General features: G+C 39.5%; 1 protein-coding gene across 1 annotated transcript; it reads left to right on the top strand.

The window, feature by feature from the left end:
• The first annotated feature begins 3,064 nt into the window (after positions 1-3,064).
• LOC104534753 (transmembrane protein 68-like) lies at positions 3,065-10,273 on the top strand. Its single transcript, XM_010191171.1, has 6 exons — positions 3,065-3,393; positions 4,941-5,105; positions 6,471-6,664; positions 8,386-8,446; positions 8,849-8,988; positions 10,166-10,273. Exons 1-6 carry the CDS (start codon positions 3,066-3,068, stop codon positions 10,271-10,273), a joined length of 996 nt encoding a protein of 331 aa, XP_010189473.1. The 5' UTR covers position 3,065.
• Positions 10,274-11,519: the final 1,246 nt, after the last annotated feature.

Below are 11,519 nucleotides of genomic sequence, written 5' to 3' on the forward strand. Positions count from 1 at the left end.
TTACTCAGTCCATGTGTACCCAACTGCTTTCCTATGTCCTCAGTCAAATCTGTGCTCTTAATACCTGTTCTGTAGGTTTTAATAAAAATACTTTGGGGCATTTAAGTATTTTAATTTCTTTCCGAAGCTTTTTTTTTAGTGTCTGCATTGAACTCAAAATCAGAAATAAGTAAGTTACTGTGTTCATTTATACTGTAGTCTGTGAGCAAACAAGATTAAATGTAGTGGTCTTTCAGCCAGCAAATAGTTTTCTGTGACATAAAAATTGGGATGGAGGAAGAAGGATCAGTGGTACGTTACATTGATGACATTGATCAATGTAACATCCCGTTAATATTAGGAGAAAATTCTGAGAATGCTGAATGATGTAGAACATAGACTCAGTTCTCATTTGATGGGGATTTCACCACTGACGGATAGTTTTTTGTCATGTCAGACATCATTCATTTCATATGTGCTCCATTATAAAGAGCTTTGTTTTTTAATTGAATCTTAAGTGGCCTTGGTAATGTACTCTCATAATCCCTGTAGGCCAACTTAAGTTCGGGCTGTTCCCAAGCGTGGTTTTGCTTGTGGCAGCATTTTCCAGTCATCCCGCTAGCAGGGAGCCACCTGATCCTGCTGGAGCCCAGGCCAGTGCTGAGAACATATGGCGAGGGTGAGTTCCAAGTAGGAGCTCATGTGTGGCTTAAAGTGACTCTTTAATGAGCCCCTTATAAAACTGTATGTACATGACACCTGCACAACCTATTAAACCTCTCATTTCCTCAAAGAATGGAGGTGCCTTTGTTTACAAGATCTGTTTCGCACAAAATTAGAAGGAGCGGCATCAGTTACCGCCGTCACATACCACCTTTTCAGTAATCTTACCAGCGATTTATCTGGCTGCTGAGTCTGCAGTTACTTGCATTTGGGGACTTAGGAATAATCTGAAATCTCTGCCAGTCCTCTGGATTTTCTCCTGTCTTTCAAGAGTTACTAAAAAGTTAGTATTGGGAAGCCAGAAGCAATTTCAGCTGGTCTTTAAAAGAATTTTGGCTACAAGAAGATACCTAGACATGTTCATCTTAAAATGTTGGTGTCTCTTGCTCACCAGGTTCCAGTCAGTGATCAACATACCCAAATTAATCCCCCTATCATATAGGGATTATTATTAGTACATTTACTGTAGGTATGGACATTTTATATGCAATTTTAAGCCAGTTTTGCTACAGGCTGTAGTAGTCTGTGTTACCAGTCTGAAGCACCCATAACAACGCAAAATCCACTCTCTTCCTTCAGTCTTTGTTGCCCGCTGAGGGAGTTATTCCAAGTACTGCTCAGTATTTCTGGTTCGGTAGCCTGAGGCAAGCCCTTAACGTGGCCTTCTCCTGGGCTCTGTCAGCACAGCATGCTTTGCAGACATTGAGGATTTGTAGACCTTGCTCTTATCAGCAACTTTAAACAGTAACTGCTTTACTATAGAGTGGCACCACACCATCAGCTTTATCCTTCTTAAATGCCTTCTAAGCAGAGATTTTAATATCTGAATCTTGCAGACTATTCCTTTTATTTCTTTCATGTTATTGATAAAATCTCTTTTCAGTCAGAACTTAAGAATCTTCCTATATCTCAGCCAGGCACCAGTCACTAGGATATAAATTCCATATTAATTCTCATCATGTTCTTCACCACACTGGTTTCATTCCTTTGTGTCATGCTGAGCATCATTTAATACGATGCTTCCTTCCTTTGAGCTCCTTGTTTACTATCCTTCCAGCTTGTACCTTACCTTTTAAATCTTCTTTACCTCAACCCATGAGTTTTTGCACTTTTACCCTTCCAGTTCTCTCCCTGGTCCCACTGTGGGACAGGGGACGAGCAGCTGTGTGGGGCTTAGCTGCCTACCGGGATTAAACCATGGCAGCCTGTTTTGGTGCACAACATGGGGTTCGAAGGGTCTCAGATAAAGAGAGATTTGATTTGAGTGTGAGGCCAAATTTATCGCTGTTACAGCTACTCATTGGCAAGGCTTGCCATGGGGGTTGCTTGCCTTACTGCATGTTAGAGTTTGGTGCTTGTTCGTGGCTACGTTTTGCTTTTGCTGTTTTCTGTACTCCTTGTCATCCATAGCTCTGAACAGAGCTGTGCTTTGCACCAGTCCACCCCTATATTCTACCCAGGGCTTCAAAGAAGAAAAACAGAAGTGGAGTGGGTAGTGTATAACAGGTTTGCTTATATAAGTATGGAGCTGAAGATATAAAGTCAGAAAAGGCTGGACTTGCTGTAATTTATGATCTTGGCATTGACTGTGGTGATTACAATTTGTTTATTTTCTGGTGTTGATTGGAGCAGAAGAAATTAATCATTAAACAAGTGGTAACCTGGTTGAGGCACATAAAAGCTGTACTCAGTTACAGGTTGCTGATTCCAATGTTCAAGGATCGTAAAATCAGCCAGTGATGCTGGAGAGCTCCTGCAGTCCAAGGAAACCAGTACCTGCTGTCCGCACGGTCAGTGGTAGGAACAGCCCAAGCAGAGACCTGCATGTGGCAAACATATCACAGGGCCATGGAGCCCACTTGGCCTTTGCCAGGGCTGCAAAATCTGAAAGAACGGTGTGTTGGCATGGTTGCGTGTCCAGACCTCCGGTTGCAGTCTTCTTGGCTAATGCTGCTGAAAATACTTAGCGCTTGCCCTGTTTTGAGCTTCTAAAAAATAAACCATACTTACACAGAGAAATTATCTGAGAAGTAGCTTTGACCGTGAATATGCTCTGCGTTGCATGGATTCTGAGGCTTCCTTGGACTCCAGCCCTCGTCCTTTCAGCCCCTATTATCTGGCTGTATAAAAAAGATCCATAAATACACAGGATAATCCCATTACCCATCACAGGCAGTAGCGGATGGCAATTGCCAGCAGCTATCTTAGCATGATGGAGAGAGACAAAATGTTTGACTCTGTGCTGTACCAAAATAGGCAACAGGTATATCTACAGAAACGTTTTTTTCCTAAATTGAGAAACTTCCACGATTACAGAAATTAGAGCTGTTCTGTTGTTTGTTTTTATCTCCTCCATGCAGGACATGATCGGTAGAAAAGAATCCTGCACTTCAGGACAGCTCCTGATGACTGACCTAAGCTGCCTTGCCTATGTACTGGAAGAATGGATTGTTGTGGAGTACCTGAAGAAATACCTTGGTCATTTGGTCATTGTCTTACTGACAATTAGTGCCATATTAGTTTTTTTTATAGTTCCTTTAACGATCCTCTTTTTCATTTATCTTACTAGTATCTTGCTTTTAATATATCAGAGGAATGGTGAGGTGAAAGGAGATCCCTTGAGTGATGTTTGGGATAGTGCAAGGAAAACTATAGCAAGCTTTTGGGATATATATGCAAGAATATGGCATGGTGAGTATGATATGAGTTGTCTGAAAGTTTGAATTACAGTAAGTAGTAGCTACATATAAGTTTTAATTTTATTTTTTTTATTTCTGTCAAGTTGATGCAAAGAAGTGACATTTATTATACTTGGTATGTCATCTAACCCAAAAAAATTCTTCCTCAAAGGCTAATTGCAATATAGAATAGGCAGAATTTACCTTTAGACAAGGTAAATTTTTCTTAAGTGAATAGACGGGCGCACTTCATTGTCTATGGTATCAGAGGGAAGCACAGTGTTAATGTTGGTTCTAGCAATTGAACTGCAAGGGAGATGGGTGATTTATTTTTAACCTTAGTAGCTGCTTAAAACCCACTTAATAAATGATCAAAACACAGCTACTGTTTGGAAATGTAGTTAATGTATTTTTACTTGTCGAAAACTGTGTTATGACACTTGAAAATAATTTTAAGAGCTGTATGGACAGAGAAAGTAAATGCCACATTAAAGTTTGTACTGTGGCAGAATTTAAAAGTAATCTGGTTTTTCAGTTTCATTACACTCCACCTTCAGATACTTTCAACACACCGTGCTCCCTAGGAAAATCCTCAGCTGCATGCTAGGCGCTTGTTCTTCCCACAGATGTAGTTTAAGGCTAGCAACAACACTTAACTTTGGTGCCTTAAGGATGAAGAATAACAGGTTATCTATGTTGCTATCCTTCCTCACATCTTTTTCCCTTAATCTTTGAACATCCTACAGTATAAAGCTTTCTCCACCTTTTCCTAGGACTCTGCCTGCTCCATCCCCATCCTGCTGCACAAACAGCTCATGACAGGAGCTGTACCAGGGATGGAGATGCAGGCAGACAAGGTGGAATAGAGCTCTTCGTTGGTAGAAGCTGTGGCTTTCCCAAGCCTTTGTATACTTTAGCCTCCTACTCTGACTCCACCTAAAACCCAAATCAAACACAGAAGGAGCCAGGAGAGGGATTTACAGAGGCCCACATCTGTGAGGAAATTCCCTTCCACCGTGAAGTGAACGCACTGCACTTTCATGGAGAGAACCCCTCTTTGGGATTCTTATAGATTCTGTTTTGGGCTTAAACTTCTCAACCAGAGAAACTTTTTATTATGTAAAATCCCAAACTTTTAATTCTGCCTGACATGAACTGGAGATTCACACCTCCCCATTTCAGGAAGACCTGTTGTTTGCCTCTCATTCTGCCAATGAAGTGGTTTCACACCAGTATAGTAGGGACTTTTTATTATTAAAATTGTAGTTTGGACTGGGAAAAGTTCCTAATGGGAAATTAATTTAGTCCCCTCACTGGGGAAAATATCAGCTTCGGGGCTGATCTAGTGATTAATGGATTAGTCCACCTGCCATGTTAGAAGGGCTTTTTCTTTGCTGTTGACCAAAAGGTCCATCCAGAACTTAAATAATTTAAAAGCTACTGCAGAGGCTTTCACAACTCCCTGAAAGTCATTTAACAAGGGACAGTGAACAGTTTTCCTTAAATTGCCAGATGATTTACAGGTATCTTTGTCAGTGTATTGCTTTCCATCCCAAACAGGTTATGAACTTCATGGTGTGAAAAACCTACCAGAAGGACCGGCCATTCTTGTGTATTACCATGGCGCTATTCCTATAGACTACCTTTACTTTTTGTCTAGGCTGTTTCTCTGGAAGAAAAGACTTTGCCTGTCGGTAGCTGATCATTTTGTCTTTCGTATACCAGGTGAGAACATGTTCTCTTGTATTTAAGCATCCTGGATTCACTCAGCCCATTGCTGGTTTTGGTGAAATTCGTATTTATTGCACTTTCAAGAGAGCTTTTAAACTAAAAGACTGTTTTTAGACTTTTAAACTAAAAGCTGGTAGATGCAGAAGGGCAAACAGGGTAAACAGGTATTTGGGCTTTACATTTTCTAGATTACTTTAGGAATATGTCAGCTTAAGTCTCAGCAGTTGCCAAAAGCAAATAGAATTTTAGGCTCATCATGAAAAAGAAGAAACAGAAAATACCGTTACGCACTCAAAATGTGTATGATGCCCACATCTTGAGTACTGCATGGAATTCTGGTCAGAATTGTTAACAGGCAAAAGCTTTAAAGCCAGACAAAGGAAGTACCTATTGACTTAATAAGGATATGACATTCATGGCTGCAGGATAACGCAGGAGTGCATATGAGTTTGAAAAGGGATTAAACAGACTCAGCATCTGTCTTTGTCAAGAAGTTCTGTCAAACACGATGCCTTGAATAAGCTTAAATACAATTAATTTACAAGATGCAGCACTATATTTTCCGCTGTCTTCCAAATTTTTTGTTGCAGACCTTTGTCAAAGTTGCAGTGCTAGGCACTGGGTCTGGCAGTCCATAGTTGGTCTCCATATATGTTAATATAAATAACTTCTTTTCAAACCGTGCTGTTGGAACAGTGAATTTCAAGACTGGGGTAACTCTTATTTGCTGAAACTCTTTATGGGAGTTCCAAACTGATAGATTTAAAATGCGAAGATAATAGGAGAAGGCATAGAGTGCTTCTCTGGTTCTTAATCTTTCTTTTGGAGAAATCCCAGTTACAAAGACAAAGGAAGAAGATTGAACTGTTTCAAAACCTCAACGTTTAAATGTTAAACATCACATTTTAAAAGAACACCAAAATAGTTGCTTGTCAGGTATTTAATTTGGTAGTAATCTTTATTGTACTGAAAATTTATTTCTTTTCCTGTATAAATATATTCAAGAAGGAGGAGGGAGGAATAGATGTTTATTTTCAGATTTCTAGCTGTGATGCACAAGTTTCAGTTGCATGGCTGGTGTTTTGATAATTACGGAAAACAGCATGTGGAGGCATTAGCTTATTAAGATGCTCCTGATAAGCTGCTTAATCTTCAGAACATTTGTGAAAAAACACTGTCGTGCATTTGTCATTTTGCCAGTATTTACTCTGTATGGGTTTTACTTCCTTCATACAAGTTTGCCTTAATCTAAATATACAGCTATTAGATTTTCATTTAGCTGTAATCTTCTTCCTGCATGCAAGCAGCATTTGTGATATATTGCTGTGATAATATGTATTTGCTACTTATTTGTTGCAGGAATTAAATTATTATTGGGAGTGGCGGGTGTAATGCCAGGTTCAAGGGAGGAGTGCCTCATCGCACTGAAGAATGGACACTTGGTGTCCATCTCACCTGGTGGAGTTAGAGAAGCACTATTCAGTGATGAAACTTACCAGCTTATATGGGGAAATCGAAAAGGCTTTGCTGAGGTTGCTCTAGATGCAAAAGTGGTGAGTATTATATGTTACCAATCTCAGTTCATGCATATTGTATAGATGCTTCATTACAAAATGCAACTTGGAAAACCTTCCAGACAGAAGAAAAGGTTTGGGAGTAGAGAATTCTTTCCCTTTTCCCACCACTTTCCTCAAGATCATTAATCTACAGGGAGCAAGAGTTTTGTGGAACTATATAACTTTTTCTCAACTGTTGCAAGGCATGCCTCTCTCCAGTTCCATCTCTACACTTCCATCATGCAGGCATCTAGTTTTTTGTCGTGGCTGTGTTTCAGGAATCCTTACTGTGGTCTTTCTCCATATTGCCATAAGCTTTCATTCATTTTCTTCTTTCTACTAGACCTACATCTTTCTCTTACTTGTACATACCCAGTCATTGTCTTATGACTCTTTAATGTATTATCCTTATCTTTCTTTCTTCTCATATGTTCTGGGAGGGCCCAGGATTTTGTTCCTACCCTCACATTTCTTCTTGTTTGTGAAAGATTGCATCGACTGAAACGAGATGTGTCTACATCAGTGTCTGAGTTTGAATCGTGTGCACTTCTGAAGCAGTTTTTCCATCTCCCTCACTTACTGTGCATTCATTCACATCATGGGATGTGTTAAAATACCTCAACTGCTTTCCTTTTGGCTGAAACGAAGCCAGAATTGGGACCTCAGCTCCTGCATAGCAAATCTAAGTCTGTGGGTTATTGCAGATCAGATTGTGCTGCTTTACAGATGCAAGCTTTTATGCGTGTACCCATTTTTACCAGCTTAGGCACCGAGTGCTGGTACCTACTCTGGACTACATTGGCTGATCATTGTAGGCAAGTAACTTTCATAGTTGCCAGATTTCTTTATAGCCTGAGATGTTTCTCTTGCACTATTCTTAAAATTTAAAGTGTTTTGTCTGTATAGGTAGATTTCAAACATTTTAAATGTTAGACATCCAGTATTCAATCAATAGTTAAAGCAAAGTACTTGTACTTGAACACAAGTAATTTTAGTGTTCAGTGATTGAATGCTTTTAAAAGACGTTACGGGTTATTGTTTAAAGGTTTGTTTCTGATAATATCGCATGATTTCTCATTCTGAAGGGTTTGTTATTACAACTTCAGATATGTTTGATATTTTTGTTATCTGTCTGGGGTTTCTTCCTTTAAATGATTTCCATCGCTTTGAGTTGTTAGGCTCCAGTTAGGTCTTTTTCTTGCTTGTTTTTATCTTGTCCTGTGGTTTCTGTTCTGTGGTAGTGATTCTTAACAGCATAAAAGTGTTCTTTCATTACCTTCTGGAACAGTAATTCTGACAACATGCTCAAAATATGGTTTCAAAAAAATGAAAGGGACAGTAGAGGGGAAAAAAGTCGTCGTATGTATGAATACCATCCCTGTTAGTTTGTCTGCCAACTATGAAGTCTTACCTCAGGCTGTAAGACATGGCTGTTTCAAGTTCAGGTATCTCAAGTGTCTTTAGTTACAATAATGAAGTGAACTTGTTCTGTAACTGCCTAAGGATCTGCCCTCCAGAAGACAGATAGTCCAGGTCAATAGCAAATACTTTCCCCTTCACCACATGCGATGTAAGCTTTAGACAGAGAAACTGCAAAACTTCATTTTATGTTTCAGTCAGCGATACTGCAATAAATATATGGCATACAGGCACTAAAACATAAATTCAGACTTGGTATAACATTTCTCCCTTTCTGGGTTTTTTTTGTGATTCCTTAGCCCATCATTCCAATGTATACTCAAAATGTCCGGGAAGGATATAGGACGTTTAAAGAAAGAAGTAAGAACTTTAAAATATATGTTGAGTATTTGGATTGTTTTCTCCACTTCTCTCTCAGATTTCTTTTTCCTTTCTCTTGGATTTTGCTTTTTGGTCTTCTGCTTACTTTGGATTCTCTAACACGCTTGCTGTGGGTCAGAGGTATCTCAGATATGGAAACAGCTTGTGTATAACTGGTCTGTGTTGTGTGATTTGGTCCTTCAATGCGGTCTTATTTCAGTGATCTGTTAAGTCTATCGAGCTTTGTTTTGGTGGGCAGGGACCTCGATTCTGTAATTTCTTCTTGACTGTCGGAGAAAGCGTGCATTTTTAAGAAGTCTTTGATATTAATCAGATTTCAAATTTGGATTGTGTTTTCTGTGACTATAATCTCACTTTTTTTTCTCCTTTAAACTATTTCAGAATTTTTTAGACAGCTGTATGAAAATACTCGATTGCCGCTTACTCCTCCGTACGGAGGACTTCCGGTTAAATTTCGCACATACATTGGGGAGCCAATCCCTTATGATCCAAATATAACTGCAGAGGAATTAGTTGAAAAGGTAAGTTAGCTCTGCTTGCAATATTGAACTACATAATTTGCCCTCTATTACATACACACTTAAAGCTAGTTTTTTGTATGCTTGAATAAAGACAAGTACACTTTTCCTAGCTTGTTAAAGCAACGGGCAATTGAGTATTGACATAGTAATAATTAATCGGGATGCATTCATCCTTTCAGAATGCATGAGCTCTGTCTTCTTGGGATGCTAACTTTGTTTCTACCATAACGTTGATAACCTTGATAACTGAAATGATGTAAATTCTGTTTTAAGTTCAGTTTTCAGTAACTAGGAAAATAAATTTCATGTATAACAAATACCTTTGAGAATCTTCTCTAAGATTCCCTTCTTCATAGGGCTCTAGAAACAAAGTGCCACAAGAGCTTCGGTCTCATTGTCAAAAGAAAAATGTTAAAAAAATAATTTGCACCCAAAATATAAAAACATGTGGAGTACCTACAGCTTGGTGAAACCAGTGGTGCCCAGGAGCATAAAAAATTGTATAGATCAACAGTTTAGCCATTTTTCAAAATACTAATTATACAGAAAATGCACTTAATCTTTTTGGAGAAGATGAAAGGAGGGCTTTATGGCAAGAAAATCTGCTGTGGCCTAGGAATACACAGATCAAAACACTTGCTAGGAACCACTGATGTAAAAAACACCTTGCTGCCCCCAGAAAGATGCAAGAAGGCTGGCTTTTCTTTCTTTTTTTCCTTGTTTTCCTTTTTTCTTTCCTTCTTTTCTTTTTTTTAAGATCTACTGCAGATTGTTCTGGGCTTCACAGCAGTGAGACCAGAAAGACAGGTTTGGTCTGTCTGAAAGACAGGTTACAAGGGAACTGCCCCAGCAAGCTGCGGAGTTTGATCTTAGCTGGGCATGAGGGATCGCACAAACTTTGTGTTTGCATGTGTTAAAGAGTACTTTGACTTAGTAATGCCCAGGTTTGATTAAGTATCAATAATTTGAGCCTGTCCAAACTGCAATCAGTCTTTTTATTCCTTTCCACAGAAAGTGTCATTAGGATGACTAGCTAATATATAAGACAACCTTTTCCTTAAAGTAGATCTTATGTGTGGATTTCCTAGCACCTCTTGAACCTCTGAGAAGTCGGTGATTGTACTGTTCTTCCTTGCATAACCAGGTCTGTAAAGGCAACTTTCTCTTCTCTTTTCAGACGAAGAGTGCTGTCCAGGCTCTCATAAGAAGGCACCAAAGAATCCCAGGCAGCATGTGGAAAGCTTTACTGGAGCGATTTGATCAATGTCATCGTAAAAATGATTAGAATACTTAAGTTTATTTTATTGTTTTTACAGCATACAGTAAAAAACAGTGTCCTGCAGCACTGATGACTAATAATTGATGTTCAGCCAGTTTAATTTAAAAGCTTCTACAGATTCAACAGAAGAAAACAGTTAACCTCTTGAAGGTTCCCCTTTGTCTTCGAGGATACTCTGAAGTCAGAAAAATTGAACAGGAAGACTTATGTATAATAGCAGTGCAACAGCTAAATTTTCCAAAAGGAAATCACGTAGCCAGGATTTGCCTTGTTCCTAAAACAAGTATGTACATACATCTGAGAGCCTCTGTTTTGTCTAGATCTGTGGTTTTCTGTTTTGAGCAGTTCATGGTCCAGTCTTAGAGCAGAAGCTCCGAGTTGGTGTCGTCCCACCAGAGTCCATGCCTCGGTGGGCACCTTCCCTGTTGGACCTGGTCCAAGACAATGTCATCAGAGAAACTGTGCCACATTAGCTAATGATCTGCTGCTTAGACAATTTTTTTAGAGAGACTATACAAAGAGAAATAATCCCATTAAACCAGATACTAGACTCCTACATACACATCGGCTTAGTGGTTCGGTACCCTGGAAAGCAGGAATGCTGCATCCAAGACTTTGCTCTGACAGACAGAAGTCTTTTAAAGAGAGAAAAAAGCTTTAGTTAATGGCAGCAGTGTGCAAATACACCTAGAAAGTAGTTTCAAGTCTGAGCTGGTACATTCATGCAGTATTGCCTCACACTATACTGGTTTAGTGGAGGAGGCTGCTCCCAGCCTGAGAATCCCTGCATCATTGCGTGTTTGCAGTGCAGATGTGCTGCACTCACCCCGATCTCCTGGGGAGCAGGGAGCAGGCTTGGGGGGCAGCTTACTGAGGTAGTGCAACCATGAGGCTTGTTATCACTCATGGTTTGCCCAAAAATGTGCTACTGCCACACTGCTGTCCCCATATGGATTGAACATAAATGCCTGCTTGGAAAGGTGGACACAGGCAGCGTTGTTTTCCTAATCTACTTGCAGAATCTTGAAACTTGCTACAGAGCAGAATGTTTTTACAAGCTGTGGGATGCTGTTACTGGTGGGAGTGAGAGAACTTTGTGTAATCCATCCAGTACGCCATTAAATGCAACCAAGTCTGTTAACTTCAAACACCGAGAAAGGGAATTTTTGTGCTTCATGTTTCCTTCTTGTACTTTTGATACCTATACAATCTTTCCCCTTAACATCCTAAAACTTTATCTAGCATCTAAGGA

This window comes from Mesitornis unicolor, unplaced genomic scaffold (assembly GCF_000695765.1).
Source record: "Mesitornis unicolor isolate BGI_N332 unplaced genomic scaffold, ASM69576v1 scaffold50138, whole genome shotgun sequence".
In the NCBI taxonomy this organism is placed as follows: Eukaryota; Metazoa; Chordata; class Aves; order Mesitornithiformes; family Mesitornithidae; genus Mesitornis; species Mesitornis unicolor.

Coding starts and splice junctions, on each gene's coding strand:
- LOC104534753 (XM_010191171.1), top strand. CDS start 3,066: ATGATCGGTAGAAAAGAATCCTGCACTTCAGGACAGCTCCTGATGACT. Junction 3,394..4,940: donor ATATGCAAGAATATGGCATG/GTGAGTATGATA, acceptor CATCCCAAACAG/GTTATGAACTTCATGGTGTG. Junction 6,665..8,385: donor TTGCTCTAGATGCAAAAGTG/GTGAGTATTATA, acceptor GTGATTCCTTAG/CCCATCATTCCAATGTATAC.